Source organism: Haplochromis burtoni, unplaced genomic scaffold, assembly GCF_018398535.1.
Source record: "Haplochromis burtoni strain Fernald_Lab_line unplaced genomic scaffold, NCSU_Asbu1 Contig_166, whole genome shotgun sequence".
Classification (NCBI taxonomy): domain Eukaryota; kingdom Metazoa; phylum Chordata; class Actinopteri; order Cichliformes; family Cichlidae; genus Haplochromis; species Haplochromis burtoni.
Window position 1 is genome coordinate 71,486 of NW_024582527.1, and position 18,409 is coordinate 89,894.

The following is an 18,409-nucleotide window of genomic DNA, read 5'->3' on the forward strand; positions in this document are numbered from 1 at the left end:
CAAGTAATCTTCTCTACTCTTTCTAAAGTTTTAGGAGAGCCATTTGAATCATGTCCCTTTGTTGGACTAGTTGGTACCGTCCCACAGGGTAGGCATCTGAACACAAATAAAGTTGAAAACGATAGCCTTTTATACTCTGATAGCCAGGAGACAGGTGCTGTTGCATTGGAAAGACTCCTCACCCCTTTCATGTTCACATTGGATCATAGAGGTTATGCAGTATTTTAAACAGGAAAAGATAAGATGCTCCCTCAAAGGATCTACGTCCAGCTTCTACACTACCTGGCAACCATCTCTGACATTTACTGACAAATGGAAAGATGGATAGTTGCCTCTGTACAATTTGTGGAAATGTCTATAAATGTCAATTTTCCATCACACTGCCTAATTTGACCCCCCCTTCCTTTGGCAGACAGGAGAGTGGGGTTTCAGTTTATAAGCAGTATGCTATTGTTGTGATTATATGATTTCTTTCAATGAAAAGACCTTGATTAAAAAACGTTACAAATATTTTCATAAATGTTCTAAAAAAACAGGTTTTTACAAGGTTTGGAGCTAAATGTGGCAAAATGCTGCTGTTAATTTCTGTATGTTTCAGTTTGCAAACCGCGCCCCATAGTACTCTGTGTAGAGTGTTTGTAGATGTCAACATATTGTTTGGAAGATGAAGTAAAATACTTTTTTTTACCTTCCAAAATATTACATGTGCCTTTATAGCTCTTGTAATTCATATATACTGCGAAATACTGAACTTTTACTTTTCTCAGGATATGCTCGGCTGCCCATCATTTGTTTTAGGTGGGTGATGCTTGAATATAAAGGTTTCCCAAATATATTTATTTCCACTGAAAGGAATGAGAGTGCTGGAGACGTTGTTACAATTACTGTTGGTTTCATTCGAATTTGGACCGTGTCCCCTGCTTTAGGGAAAAGCACGAAGCATTGCCATGTTGCTGATAGGCCACGAGGTGTGACGCTGTCGTGTTGATTGGCCGAATAATGGCGGTTGAAGAATGCAGTGATTGGCCATGTGAACATCCGGTTCTGAAAAAGCCGGTAGAGGAAGGCGGGGCATGAGTTTGGGAGCCGCGGCTAGGATTTTCTTCAAGATGGCGGCGCGACGAGAATTGTGTTAATTTAGAAAGGTAGATAGTTGCCCAAGAGGAGTTACCCGTGTCATATTTATCAGTGAGTACGCCTGTATCCCAAATATCTGGCTGTTTTATGGGTTGCTGACCTTTGCGGGTTTGCTCGGTGAGCTGTAGCTCAGCTTATTAGCATTGATGCTAACCTTAGCAGGGGCCCACTGTGAAGCTTCGGGCTGAACAGATGCGCTAAAGAGTGGTTGTTCCCCATTTTATTCAAATGTATAGTTTGCATACAACATATTCAAATTCAAAGCCAAAACACGTCTATTTGTCGAAGCTATTTTTACGTTAAATATCGTATTGTAATAGTAATAAAGTTGTGCTTTCTGACATTATTCTCACTGGTCCCTTTTTTCTAGCTTCCACAAGATCGCAGTGGAGGATGATCAGTGCCTAGATCCCATATTAAGCTGAATGCATTGTGATTTCCAATAATTGAGACAGTGATTCTGAAAGCTGTCTACATTAATGAAAAGAACAATGTAGTCAGCTTAGCATATTCACCTCTGGTACGTGGCCTATGCAGGGATGTGCTTCTGCATGCATTCTGTGTTTAGATAAGAAGATAGCCTCTCACTAAGTAAAGAATTTAAAATTAAAATTTCAGTCTATTTAAGTTAGCTATATATTTATAAGGAAATGGAGATAGATGATGTTCTACCCCCTCTCCCCTTGGAGCCACCTGATGATTTTGGCCTAGATGAGGGAAGAGCACCTCCACCACCTCCCCTGCAAACGTCCAGTGACGCAGAGGTAATGGACGTTAGCTCTGGTGGTGATGGATACACATACACCCCAGGGGACGGGGAAACCAAGACACAGCAGCCCCTCAGCAGGGGCTCACTGACTTTCTGTAGTCATCTCTCAGATGAGGCCAGTCCCGCCCCACCGTGCCCCAGAACAGCCCGCCATGCTCCCCCGGTCACCAAGTTTCTGCCAGATCTCAAGTTGCTCAGAGATGTTAAGATTAGTGTGAGCTTCACTGAAAGCAGTAATAGCAAAGAGAGGAAGGTTTTATATACAGGTGAGAGGCAGGAGGCAGGGAGCGAGGATGGCTTAGAAAGTCTCAATGGTGAGTTGCACGACATGGCTAGTGAGCAGGAGGTAGCCGAGGTGACTGGTGGAGCAGCAAATGCTGCAGGCAGAAAGTCAGAGGACGCAGAGGTAGATCTAGAGAATAAGGTTGAGTTTGCTGTCCTGGATGAGTTGGATGACCTCTACGAGAACTTCCTGGAGCCCGACGATGGAGAGCATGGAGGCTTTAAGTCTGACGTCATAGTTCAGCAGGAACAGGCATATGACGAAGTCACGGCTTATTCTTATGAGGTATGACTGGACTTTTATTTGCAGTATCCCCTTTTAGTGACAGCTTTGCACTGAGTTTGTCCTTCGTTGTGAAATACATAATAATGCAGGACTAATGCAGACCACAAACACTACAGTCACTGCAAGTACAGTACACTTCTTAATGTCATATTTCATCACTCTTCTGCATCAAGCTTTTATTTATAAAACCAGGACCAAATGTTTAAGTAAATGTTTGATAACCAATGTTTTTTTTGTTTTGTTTTAAATCACTGAAAATGTGAAGTGTGAAGCTGGAAGAGGTCAGTGTTTTAATTTTTACCTTCAATAGCGGAGTCTGCATTTGACCCAAAAGATCTTCATATGATTTTCTAGTAGGAGAAGTTACTGTTAGACGGATGAATTCTGGTGAGATCCTTAGAGAATCCATTTTGACAGGCTTTAAGCTCACTGTGGTTGGTCGGACCAGCTGGTACTTTTGAGGAAATATTGGCCAGTAAAATCACAGCTGTGGAGCTTTGGTCAATTTTTAAAGTGCCTGCCCTTTTCCTATTTTCAAGGTAATTTTTTTTTTTTTGAAACCTGGCTAGTTAACAGAGGGGCATATCCTCTCTTTCTAAACTCATAATTGCTTTTATGCACCATTTTGCAGCTGTAATGTTTTTTTGTATATTTCTACAGAGTTACACACACACAAAAACACAGTCTGAGAAAAGACTACAAAGAATTCAGTACTCTCTAGAACTGCCCAACAATCATCATCTGCTGGCCTTAACCCTTCACTCTTCTAGGAGGAATTTGACAATGATGTCGACGCTCTGTTGGAGGAGGGCATGCCAGTCCCAAAGAAGATGCGCCCGGCAGAGGATAAATATGGTGGGGACAGTGATCATCAGTCAGATGGTGAAGGAGGTGTTCAACCCATGATGACCAAAATTAAGACTGTCCTGAAGAGTGAGTTGGGGAGGGGCCTGTAGTCTGAAGTATACTGCAAATACTGTCTTGTATGTGCCACATATTTGTCTCATTAGTTACTTTTGTTTTTTTTTGTTTAAATAAACCATCTGAAATTGTAGGAAATTGATTTTATCTTTTGTATATTATATTTTTGTGTGTGACCTATGGAAATAACCTGCTCTCCTTTGAGACACTGCTTGGTAGATGTGCTCTCTATAAATAGACTAGACAACTAAGTAGTCCTCTGAAAGGATCACACAGTCTAACAGCACATGGTCATTGCTGTCTTTGAGTGTTGTTGTTGCATTACACAGAATGACCTACTAAACAAGTCTGGTCTGAAATCCTAAAAGACAAAGCAGAAATATTTTCCAAATTCCTTAAAGTTCCTTCAGAAATCATTGTTTGAAGTTTCTAATTTCAACTTCAGAACAGTGTCTCACTTTTTCTTTTACCAAACTTTAAATTAATCTGGTTGCATTGGTCGCATTTTAAAGGCAAATTAATGAAAAGACTTCACTTTCCCAGCTAAGAAGCATTTAGGCCTGTTAATGATGGTTTTGATGTAATGAATAGCAAATAGTCTCTCAGTCTTCACCCCATACCCACGAGCTGAACATGATTCGGTCTCAAAGTTAAAAAGCGATGTCTTTTTCACAGGGGACAAACTCCCATAGATTTTTAGCAAGGTGCTTATTTACAACAAGGTGACCTAAAGTGTAATGATTGCTGCTTAGAGTGAGAGGGATATCATGCACCTACACTGAGACTGTAAAGAACTTTTCTTTTCAAAGTAGCAAAATATTTACAGAAAAATAAATTCTTCTAATTTGCCTTGAATATCTGACAAAAACCTCACACGTGTTAAAGTCTTAGTAATGGTTGCTGTTCTGGCTTTTTTGATTTGTTTTGGATTATATTTACATGGAAAATGAAGCAAATGAATAAAAATGCCTTCGATGTTTTTTGAATGAATGATTATTACAACTCCTAGAAATGTCAGTATTTAGTATTACTAATGAGGTATACCACAAAGTGTACTATGTAGTACTTATATTTACATTTGCATTTTCTTATGTACTAGGTCGGGGACGTCCGCCCACCGAGCCTCTCCCTGATGGATGGATAATGACATTCCATAATTCAGGCATTCCAGTCTACCTGCACAGAGAGACCAGAGTGGTCACTTGGTCCAGACCGTACTTCCTTGGCACTGGAAGCATTAGGGTAAGAACGGCATAAATTTCACAACTGTTTCTGTTTATGAAACTGGTGGAATAAAATTTAGCTTTGCTTACATTAAACGTCTGCCTGTGTCAACACTCTAAACAGATTAGTGACAGATTTTGCTTCTGCTCTCAGTTTGGACTAAAGTAGTCTGCCACCAAAAGCCTAAACTCTGCACTGTTCCTCGTCTGTTTGTTCCTGATTAATCTGAGTTAATTCACATAATACAAAGGTAACAACATTTGATGTGGTGTTATTTTTGTTGTTCAAGTTAGTGTGAAATTAGTGATTTAAAGGGCTTGGGAACCCTGCCAATACTGACAGTGTTTGAGGAAACAAAGGCTCAAATGTTTTTGCCTAAAGAAAACCATAACGACACTGTTTTCCCCAAAACACATATCGGCACTGGATGAGCTACATCTTGAACATTTTACAGCTGGGTAAACATCACTTTGAGAGATTTTACCTTATTTATTTAAAGCCTATGGACACTTTCCAGGTCATTTTAAAATTAGTCTCAAACTTACAGCACTGTTAACATATTGTTCAAACAGAAACACGACCCACCTGTAAGCAGCATCCCCTGCCTACACTACAAGAAAATGAAGGAACAGGAGGAAAGGGAGCTGAATGGGGAAGTGGTGCCTGATGCAGAGGAGTCTGTTGTCAAGCCTGCTGAGGAGGCCAACGGGGGAGAGCAAGTAGGCACATCAGATGCTACAGCTGAGGACCAGGATGTCATGCCACCCTCCAGTCTCCCTGGTGAAGGTCGGGATGGAGAAGGTACCACTGACAACAGCATCCAAAATAAAGAGTCTCTTCCCTGTGACTCTGCACAAGGAGCCCTAGGGCAGGTCAAGGCCAAAGTGGAGGTGTGCAAGGATGAGTCCATCGGTAAATAGCTTCCCACACTAGCAGTGACTTTTGAAATGTTCTTTTGTTTGTTTGCTTGTGTTTTGCTGCAGTAAAAGACATCATCTGACATCTTGAAACTTCCTTGCAGAACTTGAAGAATTTCGCCTGTACCTGGAGAAATGCTTTGACTTTGAACAAGTGACTGTCAAGAAGTTTCGCACCTGGGCTGAGCGAAGACAGTTCAACAGAGACATGAAGAGGAAACAGGCAGAGTCGGAAAGACCTATCCTGCCTGCCAACCAGAAGCTCATCACACTGTCAGTCCAGGACGCTCCTACTAAGAAAGGTGCCAGTACCTGTGATTCATACTGTGTACATTTCATACAGTTCGGGTCTAGATATTAAACATATCCTGTTAAGTTTTTGTTGTTGATGCAATGAATTGTTTGTTTCCACAGAATTTGTTATAAATCCTAATGGAAAGTCTGAAGTTTGCATCTTACATGAATATATGCAGCGTATCCTCAAGGTTCGCCCTGTTTACAACTTTTTTGATTGTGGTAAGTTCCTCTTTCTTAAGCGGCCAAAGGTAATACAGTAATTTACAACGGTGTACTACGAAGCAATATTAGCAGGTTAGCGACCTATGTCAGTAGCTCTCTTTTTACCTTATCTTAAATAGACTCAACAACTGAGCTGTAACCTTGTGTTGGATCTGGAGCAAAAACACCGGGTTAACATATAAAACTGCTATTAAGCAATGTGAAAGCCCGATATATGATCTCTGATTTGGTTTTATCAAGCAGCTAATGCACAGACAGTCAAATTCATAGTACGCTATTACTTCTTCCACTCATTTTCTATCAGGATTTTTTGTGCATAAACTAGTAAAAGTGTTTTTGTTTTTTTGTGTTTTGCCTGTTTTTGATGTTGACCTTTTTGGAATATCCATTTTAATTTGCCATTCTTTCCACAGAGAACCCAAGTGAACCCTTTGGAGCGTCAGTCATTATAGATGGAGTCACATACGGCACAGGGACTGCAAGCAGTAAAAAACTTGCCAAGAATAAAGCTGGTAATTCTTCTTCTTTACAATATTGGACATTTGATCATGTGGTTGATATTGGTCACAGCTTAATATATAAAAAAATTATGGTGTTGTATTAGAGGTTGTCCTTTGGAGTTGGTATAAATTTAAAAAAAAATAAGCATAATGACCTTAAAAAACATGTCAAGCCCCTTTTCCATTAGTACCTACATCACGTAGCCACCACTTGACTCCAATTCACTGGTTTTCCATTGCAAATGAGCGCCACCTAATGTGTGTTTTTGTTGTTATAGCAATACATCGCATGTTATTAGAATGCACCACAAACGCTACAACAAAGGTGGACGTTGAGGCAAGAATATACCCGCTGCTCGCTCTGTTGCTTTCCGTCAGACTCGGGGGACCCCGGCGTTGTTCTTTGTGGTCCTGTCATTCGTTGCCGGGTTTTTTAAAAATGATGGTTTTGATTTTCGTGAATGAGAGAGGCTCTCATCACATCCAGTGACGCAATTGACCAGCCAATCAGTGGCAGTGGAGTCTGACGACATCACATTTTAGTACCTGCTCAGACCCGGCCGAGAAGGTACTAAAAAAGTACGTGGTAAAATGACCTAATGGAAAACCCTGAAAACGTGGTGAGTCGATTCGAGTAGGTACTGATAGAAAGGGGCTTTAGTTGGATGTCACTGAATAGCTTGGATGTATCTGCTTTGTGAGAGAGAGGTCTTCTGAAAAGTCAAGGGGTTACACTTTCTTACACACTGCAGCTCCAAGAACAATCTCTTTGTTGCACCTCCCCACAATGGAGCAAGATAACAGTACACTGTATTACATGTGGTAAATATTTGCACATTCACCTGCTGTAAAATCTCACTGGGTGTTTGCAGCTCGAGCAACACTGGAAATCCTCATACCTGACTTTGTGAAGCAGACCTCGGAGGAGAAACCCGTCGAAGGCGATGAACTGGAGGTACTTTTTTGTTTTTTGACATTTTTTTTCTGTGTGTATTTCTTTTTTTTTTTGTCTTTTTTTTTTTTTTGGTTTACTCTTGAAGCAAAGCTAAATCCTGATTCTGAAGCCAAGATTTTCATATAATACTTCCTTCAAATGTAAAACACATCTTTTTAGAGTTGAAGATGACACAGCAGTAGTGACATTCAGTGCATTCTCTCCTGCAGTATTTTAATCATATCAGTATAGAAGATTCAAGAGTATATGAGCTGACCAACAAAGCAGGACTACTATCGCCATATCAGATTCTTCATGAGTGCCTTAAAAGGTAAAGTAGATTTGAGTATTTATTAATATTGTTAAACTGTTATTGTTAAAGCGATGTGTGTGTCCTTTTTTCTTCTCTCTCTCTCTCAGGCCTCTTTATGTCTCCTGTTGTGGGATTTATACTACGACTGCGTCCATATTGTTAATAGAGCAGCTCTGCATGATTAACTTTTCAAAATGATCCTTACTATCTTTTACTGGCCTTATTGCAGTCTTTGATTTCACCCTCTATTTGAAACAAGCTGTTAGGGTCCCTCCTCACCATCTTTCTTCTGACTGACTGCTCCTTGTACATGGATTGAAACAACTGATTGGCTGTGTGCCCGAGATGCCAGTGTTCAGGATATCATCCAGAAACATAAGTGGGAAAATCAGTTTGAAATGGATCATTTGGCTTATTTGTACGGACACTGGTTTTATTATCGGTAACTGTTTAATATAAGCCTTTATCACATATATATGACAGAAAACAAGGAAAAGCATTTAACTGAAATGATAAGGTGGAGCTGCTCGTCATCAAGATGAGAGAATGAAGTTCACAGCTGCTGATTGGACATTTGGGTGTCTGTGCAAAACGCAGACAGATTTCAAATATCCATGTGAAAACAAATGTTTGTTCCTTACTGCAGAAACCACGGGATGGGGGACACCAGCATTAAATTTGAGGTGATCCCGGGGAAGAACCAGAAGAGTGAATATGTGATGACATGTGGGAAACATACTGTGCGTGGCTGGTGTAAGTAGACCCTAATCTTTGCATTTCTATCTGGCGAGAGCATAGCTGGGTGTTATTTATATAAGTTCAAAGCAGCTGTCAGAATTGCTTTGTAAATGAAGTCCATATTATTACAATTATTTTCCTTTTATTTAGTTTTTTTTAGTGGACCTGTTTTGCTAATGTAACGCAGACACTAAAGCTGATGTGCCAGAATGTCATGCTAAAGAGAATGATTCTTTTAAATACAAGGGGGCGAGCAAGCGAGTCAGACACCAAGCGCACAAAGATGAAGCAGGTCTGATCGGAAGCAGTTTATTACCAGGCCAGGGAGCACAAAAACACCTCTTAAAAAAACCTACAGAATAAAATGTTGTCTATATAGTAAAACAATTCTAAAACCCATAAAAATACAATTTCCTACATCCACTAAAATCCTCTGATGTAATCATGCCACATGTTCATTATGGGTCCACCAGCAGGCCAGGAATTCTTTCTCCAGTCCACAACAGTCTAGTCTCCAACAGACAAGGAGGAGCCTCCTATCCTCCTCCTATCCCTTCACTAGGCCCATCACATCCCAGCCCAGCTTGCGTTCTGCACCGGAGTCCATCATGCAATGCCACCACGGCTCCCCTCGCATCAGCGCCCTGTAAAATAACAAATAGGGGCCAGAACAATGGTCCCAGAAGCGTCCCTGGCTTATATCCATGGCGACCCTCTCCCAACCCGGCTGCATCTGGCGAACAAGTGGAGACACTACTCACAAATGCAGGAGGTATACCTCTGCCCTGCTGCTATTCACACGCGTTGTCTCCCACTCTCACCGTTCCTTGCTGTCAGGACTGCGCCGCCACGTCTCCTGATTAGGTGTTGCACCCCACGATCAGGCAGCGGGTCCCTCTTTTCACCTGGCCTGCTCATATCTGGGGCCTCTGTCCTCCCAGGGCTCAGCTAGCCTGCATTTAAAAGGTCTTTACACAGCACCTCTGGAGACACCCATACCTCAGTGGGTGATCCCTATCAACTAATTTATCCCATTTTCAGCCATTCCACAGTGGATTAAAACAATGTCAAATAACACTAAAAACATGCAATACAAACAGAATAAAATCATGCAAATAAAAACACTAAAAATCAGAATAAAACCAATATAAGTGATAAATACAAATTTTCACTGTGTGACACTAACATGTGAGTTTCAGTGACAGGTTATTTGTATTTGTCATCTTTGTAACTAGGCAAGAACAAGAGGGTTGGCAAACAGCTAGCATCTCAGAAGATCTTGCAGATGCTACATCCTCACGTCAAGAACTGGGGCTCACTGCTGCGCATGTACGGCAGAGAGAGCAATAAGATGGTCAAGAAGGTAAGGACTGACAGCTGCTGTAAAGTCTTAAGAGAAAGCATTGAAGATGAAGAAAATTGTTTTGGTCTCTAATATAGTTCCTGTGGGTTTTAAGTGTCTTTAGATAAGAAGATACCGTTTTCCACAGAGTCGCAATCTCCAGCTTTAACTCAGCATTGTGCATCATAGTTTTTGTGACCGATACAGAGGGCGCCTGTTCAAGTACACTGATAAACAGTGGATGCTCTACTGAATTGGAGCAAGTGGCAGTCAATCTTCAAACCACAGTTCATTTTGGGTCTGAAAACAGGATGAAGAGCAAGAAGATGCCGTTTTAAGATGCTGCTTTCTATTAATTAATTTATTTGGGAACTGGGTGTCTATGACAGGAAAAAAGATGTGAGTGGGTCAGTGCTGGAACATTTGAAGTGTCCAGCTAAATAAAGCTGGATCCTTTGTTAATTACAGTCGTAAGCCCAAAGTCACTACTATGCATAATAAAATAAATGAGCTTATGTGATGACAAAGCTCTGCTCCTAGAGTGTTGGTCAACAGCGGATGGGCTGCTACGTCATTGATTTTGGGTTTTAAACCAATGACTGGGATGTAGAATTGAACCAATTTTCTGCACATATTGAAATGGTACTGCCATGTGTTGATGAGCTGAATAGCGTGTTATCATGAAGTGTCATGTGCTATGTCGTTATAAAATGATCTTACTTCTCAGGAGAGCTCCGACAAGAGCGTGATCGAGCTCCAGCAGTATGCCAAAAAGAACAAGCCAAACCTTCATATCTTGAACAAACTGCAAGAAGAGATGATTAAACTGGCTGCACAGAGGGTAGGAATGGTTCTTACTGGGATTTTAGTTCTAAAAAAAAAAGAAAGGGGGGGTAATGTTTAGCTTTATTTTTTTGTAAATAAAAAAGACAAAACAAAGGAGTGTAACTTCCAGTCTTTGGTTGGCCAGACTGCATGTACACTACCCAAAATCTTGTACTTGAGAATAATTGTTTTTGTTATCTTGCTTGTTGTACTTTAATTATTTTCTCTACCAGGAGGAAACGAGGAAGAAACCCAAGATGACCATAATGGAATCTGCCCAGCCGGGGAGTGAACCCCTCTGCACTGTCGACGTTTAAATCTCAAATCACTGATGAACCACAGCACTGAAAACCAGTCACTGTCAGACATCACACACATGCACACCCCACCATCCACCACTTAATTATGCATCACTGAGATCTAAATGGCAATATAGTAAAGGGTTGACCAGGCTGATATTACTGCTTACTTCCTTCACTTGTTTTAATTGGTTAAGCTGGTAGAAGTGTTGGACTGAACAGACTGTAGAGCGAATATCGTCTACCTCTCTAGATGCATCCTAATTACAGCAGTAGGAGAACCCCCCTCCCCCCCAGTGTCCAGAGAAGTGATCATTACTTGATAAGATGAACCACATCAAAATAGATTTGCATGCCTCTTAAAGTGGAGAAAGCCACTGCACACACTGGTTTTATTTTTGAAGGCTTGTTTTCACCAGTCATGAGCGCATAGTACCAGCAGCTGATAGTTTTCTCTGTGCTAAAAGTATTTGAAAGGGACTACTAATACTTGTATTTATACCGTTCATTTAATTGGAAGCAAAGTTCCTATTTTATTTGTTATTTTAATGGTAGGTGTTATGGATGTGGTGAGTGATGATTACAGCTGTGTGCGGTCTTGTTTGTCCCCAGAATTGACAGATGCTGTCTCTGGTTTGCACGTTGGCAACATGCGGTGTGAAGTGCTCACTGTTGTTACACACTCGTGTCCTGTCAGATGTTTTTGTTGCCTGTTGCTTTTATTCCTGGAATAATTCCTAGTGGAATATTTGGGCTGACTTTTTCTTGAGGGTCTTGCCTTTTTCATTTGTTTCAGTAAAAGACATAAGCTAGAGCCCACCTGATGTCTTCATCGCTGATACTAGTACAGATTGTTTTATGGAATACGAAACTTCAGTGATGTCAGTCGATATTCTTAACAAAAATGCATGTTTGTTAAATACGACTGTATTAAAAAGGGACTCCTTCATTTAATTATAAGTAATGAATTTCACCGACTACTAACCCAGCTGTGAAGCTGGAGGTACTGTTTGGAAAAAAACTGTGACACCATCTCTGAATGATACCAAGCTATTACTTCTAAATTATCTTTAGTATAAAAGGGCACGCACATGTGCCCATACAAATATCTGACATTAGGCCTAAGCGGGTGAAGGTCAGGTTCTACAAGAGCTTCCTGCTACATGGTGACACTGCAGTATACCCCAAGCACAGGGACACAGTACTGTAACATGTTGGGGATCATTTCACTTATGCGCTTAGTTCGTACTTGGATTTTTATTCATATGCTAATGCCATGCACAGTTGCTAACCACAAAGCGCATTTCAGTTGCTTTTCATTTTTATTCTTATTTTAAAAAAATCATGTTGGTTACATGTTGCCTTAGTTAATCCATTTCATGAAGGGCTCAAGAGTATATATTGTACATTGGACCTAAAACACCCTTCAGCAGGAAGTGGAAAGACCAATCTCTATTTACTTGATAAAGAATTTAAGATAGTGTTTTCAGTTAAAAATGGCCAAGAAACGTCTCAAGAAAATATGCCTACAACTCATCCAGATTTGTAGGATTCACCTGAATGGACTATTTTGTGTACGTTTGCCACAAATAGGTTTTTTTTTCTTTCAAGGCAAACTTGTAAAATTTAGTTGGCACTGATGTAAACAACAGCGATAAAGTCATTCAGTCCAACAAGCTGATGAAACTGTGTATACCAAAGCTTATAGTCTTATGCATTTTATAGAAAACTCAATGTTGCTGTGAACTGAAGAGAATATGGACTAACAGGAAAATGCATAGACCCGTCACTTGCTGGAACAAAATGGAAACTGCTGTGCACTCAAGTATTTGCCCCGCGGTTTTTCTACAAGAGGAAACATCTGTTTACCCAAGGCTCCTGTGATAGTACAGATCACTTTACGAATGTGCTTTCCCTTTGTGTATGTGTTTTCATGCAAAGCCCATAAGTGTCGGGGGAGGGGGGGATACTGCTTCCATGCGTTGCTGTTAAGTTGTACCAATGACTTGTTTGAAGTGTTGCTGCCTAGATTATGAAGTATGTATTGCAACCTGAGCTCCATGACTTTGGTGATATTTGTTATGCAAAATAAAAATGTCTTGACTAATAGCTACAAGAGCTTTTGTTTATTCAGTGATTGAAGGATCAAAACTAAAAAGGGGGAAGTGAGCTGAGGTGGTAATTTATTGGTTAAGCTTTTAGCAATACTGTTTGGAATAACAGAAAACACAGTATTAGTTTGAAAATTAAACTTTAGGTCAAAGCAAAAAGACACTACAGTTATCGCTCACTGTGAAAACTGGGATTTAACTTGTGTTACTTTTTGACTTTACAAATATGTAAATGACAATGTTAATTCTTCAGAGTACTGTGTGGATACATTTATAGAGGAGGAAGCCCAATTTGCCAATCAAACTGCACAGAGACTCATTTCTCCAGCTATAAAACCGAGTCTTCGCTGTAGTCCACTCTCTCCAGCAGCAGAATCATCTCAACATGCATGGTTTGAGGGAACAGATCCACAGCTATGGATCGCACTGGACGGAATGGGGCTCCATGAACTCTGTTTGATGGAGCTCTGCACAGACTGAAGGAAAAAACAATTCCAGTTGGAGTCACATTTAAAAAGTTTTTATTTTGGCTTATTTTCTACTACAAAATTCACTTACTCAATGAAGTTGGTCATTGCTGCCTTGGCATTACATGATACATAAACCAGCCTCTTTAAATGCTCTGCTCTCCTGATTGCGAGTATCACCTTTGAGTCTAAGGAAACAAAGAAAAAATAATCATCTCTTACTACAACCATCTTAACCTGAGTAGATCTTTTGATCATAACGTGCACTCACGTAGGCCTGCTCGTGGTGGATCTACGATAGCAGTCGCACTGGATGAAACGACAGCATTGAGGATGTTGGGGAACACATCCTCAGCTTTTCCACAGTGAAACTCAACATTACTGAGACCTTAAAAACACAAAAATAAGAGAGGGATGCAGCATGCATACAATTACTAAAGTTAATCACATCAATACCACAACTTATGCGCTTTACCCAAACTAAATGCTACAAAAAGATAAAAGTGATGATGTTCGTGGTGCCTACCATTCAGCTTTGCATTAACTTTGGCGTCCTCCACTGCTTCCTGGCACATCTCAATCCCTATCACCTTTTTCACCCTCTAGATATAAAAGTGGGTGGCAAAAAAAGGCAACATGAAACCGAGTCAGTGTGCATTTGTCCTGCTTCATGACTAATGAGAAAATGCACACAACACCTATATACATTGACAAAAAAAAACAACAACATTACCTTAGCCAAAGAGATGCCAATGGTTCCTGTCCCGCAGCACACATCCAGTACTATGCTGTCCTGATCCAGCTGGGCCAATTCCCCCACAGCAGAGTACAGCACCTCTGCAGCTCCTGTATTCACCTAGCACACAGAAACAGATTGTTAATGGAGGCTGAGCACCTGATGTTAAAGCTGGCAAACACAACTGGGACCATCGTCTACCATACCCGAGTGTCCTAGCCACAGATTAATAACAAAACAAACAAACATAAGATGAATGTATTAAATTCACAGTCACTCCAGCCTTGTGGGATATTTTTGAGTTAAGCCCTGTATTTGGAGAGGTTTCCACATTTTAGGAATGCCTGCAAAAAAAAGGTAAAGCATGGTGAAGTACAGTGATCTACTTCTGTTTGTTAGGCTCTGTGATGAGCCTTAGAAGAGCCTAGCTAGGGGGTGGGGAACTCCAGGCCACGAGGGCCTGTCTCCTGCAGGTTTTAGATCTCACCCTGGGTCAACACACCTGAATCAAATGATTAGTTCATTACAAGGCCTCTGGAGAACTACAAGACATGTTGTGGAGGTCATTTAGCCACTTGAATCAGCTGTGTTGGATCAAGGACACATCTAAAACCTGCAGGACACCGGCCCTCGAGGCCAAGAGTTGTCCACCCCTGGCCTAGCTGCTTGTTCACAGCACAGAGTACCACCATTTCACCCCATCTGCAGAAGGATAACATGGTGAGATCAGAACTTCAGAAAAGGATTACCATGCCTGCGATAACATGTGTTCACTCATCCTCACAGAAAGAAATCCTGAAATATTCTAGTTGCAAACCAGACCTTATAACTTCCACAACATGCAGCTTCTGCTCTTCCTCACCTGGAAGAATGAATGCGGAGAAATCCTGAATTTCAAACCAAGCATTTCTTCTTGAATGCAGGTCTCTCCAACCACCAGCTCACAGGGGAGATCCTCTGGGTTTGGAGATTTCCTTAACAGGCAAAAAAAATAAAATACAAGAAGTTACATAAATAGTCAGAGTATTATTAAGATGACATTCAGTCATTAAATTCATACAGATTATGACTTACTGAGCATGTAGTTTAGTTTTACCTTTGGCCCTCTCTAACAAAGTACAGAGAGGTCACGCCGCTGTCTTTCCCCTCTCCTTCTGTGAAGTACTCCTTCATGGAGTTCTTTAAAGCACCAAGTTCCTCTTCTTCAAGTTTCTAAGAGTCATTAAACAAATGAAGCGAATCAAAAGGGAGACCTTTAACAGCATGGGGCGCTAGTTCAGTTTCAACATTTCATCACCTGTGGGTTGAAGAACACCATGGCCATGGCATGTTTGGTCCTCGTAGTACGTACAGTCAGCTGCTTCCAGTGTCCTTCATATGTCTCTGGGCTGTACACGGAGTATGGAGTTGTTCTGTTTGCAAAAATCACAGCCAGACTGAGCGATTAGTAACTTTTAGACAACTTGCTTTGTTTTTTTCCACTTATTTGTATCATATTTCTCAAATAACATGACATGTACATTATGAATTTGATCTTTTTTTATTTAGGTTCAACTACTTTTTCCAAGCAGCTTTAGTTCCCCAAACTAAACTGTTCCTAGATCCTCACGAGCACACATAATAATACCTGATGAACTTTTGAAACTCGCTGACCATCTTCTTGGCCTCTGGCGGCACGTGGCACGTGTCAGCCGGCCCCACCACAGCACAGGACCCTCCCTTGTATTTCCCCAGGCGGAAACCAATAGTTTTATCCTCGCCATCTGCACCCACCGATATGAGGAACTCGCACTTGTTTCTGTACTCTGTCTGTCACGATCGGAAACCGGGTCAGAAGGATGAATATTAAATTATATACAATATTTAGAGACATGAAAACAGCTGAGAGATCGTGAAACAGAATAAACTGATGTACGTCATTTTCCATCTCTAATTAGTTACTTTTTATTTTGTGCTTTGCCTTTTTTTCATCCTTTTTTTTTTTTTTTTTTTTAACTGTTGCATAACCACCTGCCTTTTATGGACAAATAAAAGCAACTATTCAAAGTATACCTGTGTAGGAGACGGTCGGAGGGCTTCCAGAGGACAACACATGTTGTTGTATTTCCCTTTCTGTGCAAACAGCCACGGCACCATGGCTTTGTTGGTGCTGCCGATCTCTCTGAAAGAAAACAACGGTTTAACTTGTACGGACATGTCAGCAAGTCCCATAAAAAGTACAACATGACCTATAAATAACACCAAATCTGTATTATATTACACTTACTTGGCCAGCTTCTGCAGAACCACCACCACCTCCTGTTCCTTCCTCTTCAGCTGCTCTTCATAAGAGATGTTCCACAGAGGTGTCACGACGTTGGCGATCTGGACACTGAGCGGCTCCTCATCCTCGTCCCCATCATCTGTTCGTTTGCATGGGGGCGCGCTCTCCCCCTCATTCTCCTTCCTCTTTCTCAAGATGGGGTCTGCCTTGGGTTTGGCCAGCTTGACACTAAGCACTTGGCCCTTCCACTGCATGCCATGCACCATCTTCATGGCCTTGTCGCGCTCCTCCTCGTTCTTGAAGGTGACGAAAGCAAACGTCTGCCTGCCAAACAGCTTGATTTTGTGCGGGTTGAGGCCATGCTTGGCCAAGAACTTCTTCAGGTCATTGAAGCCTATGAACCTGGGCAGATTCCTGATCTCCACTTTGTAGATCTCCGACGTGAACAGGTCCTCTTTGATGTAGCGGTACATGCCGGGGTCAGGAGCCCCCTGGCTTTCTCCTTCAGCCTGAACAACAGGCTTGGCAACATCATTTTTGGAGAGGTCATCAGGCTTCTCCTCCAGGGAGAGCGAGGCTGGAGTGATGGCCGCTGGGCTGCTGCTGATATCTGCCATCACTGTGCTGATTCCTAAAGCACCAAACAATAAGTAGGCCTATCAGGAGCTCGCATTCACGGAGTTAAAACGTGAAAAAAGTCTCATACTCTACTCTCAAGCCTGGTTTAGGGTATTGTGCAACTTTCAAATAACTGCTACAATTAATGTGTCACCGTGACTATGTAAAACAATGCTGTTACTCTACATAACAGTACATGCACTTACTGCTTTTCAGTAATTATGTTTTGGTTATATGGCAAACTGAACGACTTGATGTTAGCTCGAGCAGGAAGTTACATTCTTTGCAGTTTCAGAGGAACGACGTCGGTATTTTAACGGAACACTTTGTGTAGTGCGCTGTTTTTGACTAGCGGTAACATTCCACGAGAGCTCCTTACCTTCCCGTACCTCTGTATTTACTTTCTGCTCCACTTCTATTGAGCAGGCGACGCCATGTTGATTCAAGCACGTGCAGCTTGAACTATGAACTTTGTTAAAGTGACAGGCATCCCAGCGGCTTTAACTTTGTGTACCTTGGTCACTTTCATAGATAGGAGGGTTAAGAAAAGCTTTGCACATCACTGTCTACACATTGGTTTACGTCCTTAAGGTGTTACTGGTGTTACTTCATACTTCATGTTGTGCAGGGAGGGGGATCAGATGTCCCTCTTTAAGGGGGACTGCACAGCATTTTTATGCTTTCCCCCTCTCCCACATCTTGAACCAATGTCCCACATTTTACAGGCTCTGCAGGACATCCACCTTTCTAAACACTGGATTTTCCTTAGTACATATTTAGGTCATGCTTTTATCATGAACAAATATATCATTCTGTGCAATATAGTGGAAAATACCACAAAGCAGATGACAGATATACTGAGAAATGGAGTTATTTTTCAGTTTCACATAAGAGAAAAAATGGTGTGAAGCCACACAGTATATTTGGCTAAAGATTCATAAATTGTCAGCTAGTGCTCCAAAAAGACCTATGGATACATCCTTACTCAAACCTATAGACTGTTACCAGACAGAACCGCAGCTGAAATAACAAGGGAGAGTGAAAACTTCCCTTTATTCTTATGGTGTTTACCTAGCAAGAGTTGAAAAGTCCGACATGCGGCTTATTGTGATCTGGTCACCCTGTGTGCATGTCTGGTATGGCTACTCAGCAGCCATACATTACAGGGAATGAAAAAATCTTTTCAATTTGTTATTGTTGCAATTGCA

General features: G+C 41.3%; 2 protein-coding genes across 4 annotated transcripts; one reads left to right on the plus strand and one right to left on the minus strand.

Annotated features, from left to right (window-relative positions):
• Window positions 1-1,057: 1,057 nt before the first annotated feature.
• On the plus strand, window positions 1,058-13,117 carry dgcr8 (DGCR8 microprocessor complex subunit). Its single transcript, XM_005933351.2, has 14 exons — window positions 1,058-1,188; window positions 1,508-2,474; window positions 3,245-3,407; window positions 4,495-4,637; window positions 5,192-5,531; window positions 5,641-5,838; window positions 5,951-6,052; window positions 6,469-6,567; window positions 7,428-7,510; window positions 7,720-7,820; window positions 8,449-8,555; window positions 9,776-9,903; window positions 10,610-10,723; window positions 10,941-13,117. Exons 2-14 carry the CDS (start codon window positions 1,788-1,790, stop codon window positions 11,022-11,024), a joined length of 2,349 nt encoding a protein of 782 aa, XP_005933413.1. The 5' UTR covers window positions 1,058-1,188; window positions 1,508-1,787; the 3' UTR covers window positions 11,025-13,117.
• Window positions 13,118-13,122: 5 nt separating this feature from the next.
• On the minus strand, window positions 13,123-17,754 carry trmt2a (tRNA methyltransferase 2 homolog A). Of its 3 annotated transcripts, none has more exons than XM_005933349.3 (12): window positions 17,591-17,754; window positions 16,587-17,214; window positions 16,373-16,481; window positions 15,948-16,129; window positions 15,618-15,732; window positions 15,417-15,532; window positions 15,183-15,294; window positions 14,318-14,440; window positions 14,111-14,186; window positions 13,856-13,972; window positions 13,676-13,772; window positions 13,123-13,593 (listed from the first exon to the last, which is right to left on the minus strand). In XM_005933349.3, the coding sequence occupies exons 2-12, from the start codon at window positions 17,198-17,200 to the stop codon at window positions 13,446-13,448; spliced, it is 1,809 nt and encodes a 602-aa protein (XP_005933411.1). In that variant the 5' UTR covers window positions 17,201-17,214; window positions 17,591-17,754; the 3' UTR covers window positions 13,123-13,445. The 3 variants fall into 3 exon arrangements, with proteins under 3 accessions (XP_005933411.1, XP_005933410.1, XP_005933412.1); XM_005933348.3 differs by having other exon boundaries at window positions 17,581-17,752; XM_005933350.3 differs by lacking the exon at window positions 17,591-17,754 and adding an exon at window positions 17,408-17,574 and having other exon boundaries at window positions 13,382-13,593.
• Window positions 17,755-18,409: the final 655 nt, after the last annotated feature.

Coding starts and splice junctions, on each gene's coding strand:
- dgcr8 (XM_005933351.2), top strand. CDS start 1,788: ATGGAGATAGATGATGTTCTACCCCCTCTCCCCTTGGAGCCACCTGAT. Junction 2,475..3,244: donor TCACGGCTTATTCTTATGAG/GTATGACTGGAC, acceptor TCACTCTTCTAG/GAGGAATTTGACAATGATGT. Junction 5,532..5,640: donor GTGCAAGGATGAGTCCATCG/GTAAATAGCTTC, acceptor ACTTCCTTGCAG/AACTTGAAGAATTTCGCCTG.
- trmt2a (XM_005933349.3), bottom strand. CDS start 17,200: ATGGCAGATATCAGCAGCAGCCCAGCGGCCATCACTCCAGCCTCGCTC. Junction 16,130..16,372: donor TCCGACCGTCTCCTACACAG/GTATACTTTGAA, acceptor CGATCGTGACAG/ACAGAGTACAGAAACAAGTG. Junction 13,594..13,675: donor GCAATGACCAACTTCATTGA/GTAAGTGAATTT, acceptor TTTTTCCTTCAG/TCTGTGCAGAGCTCCATCAA.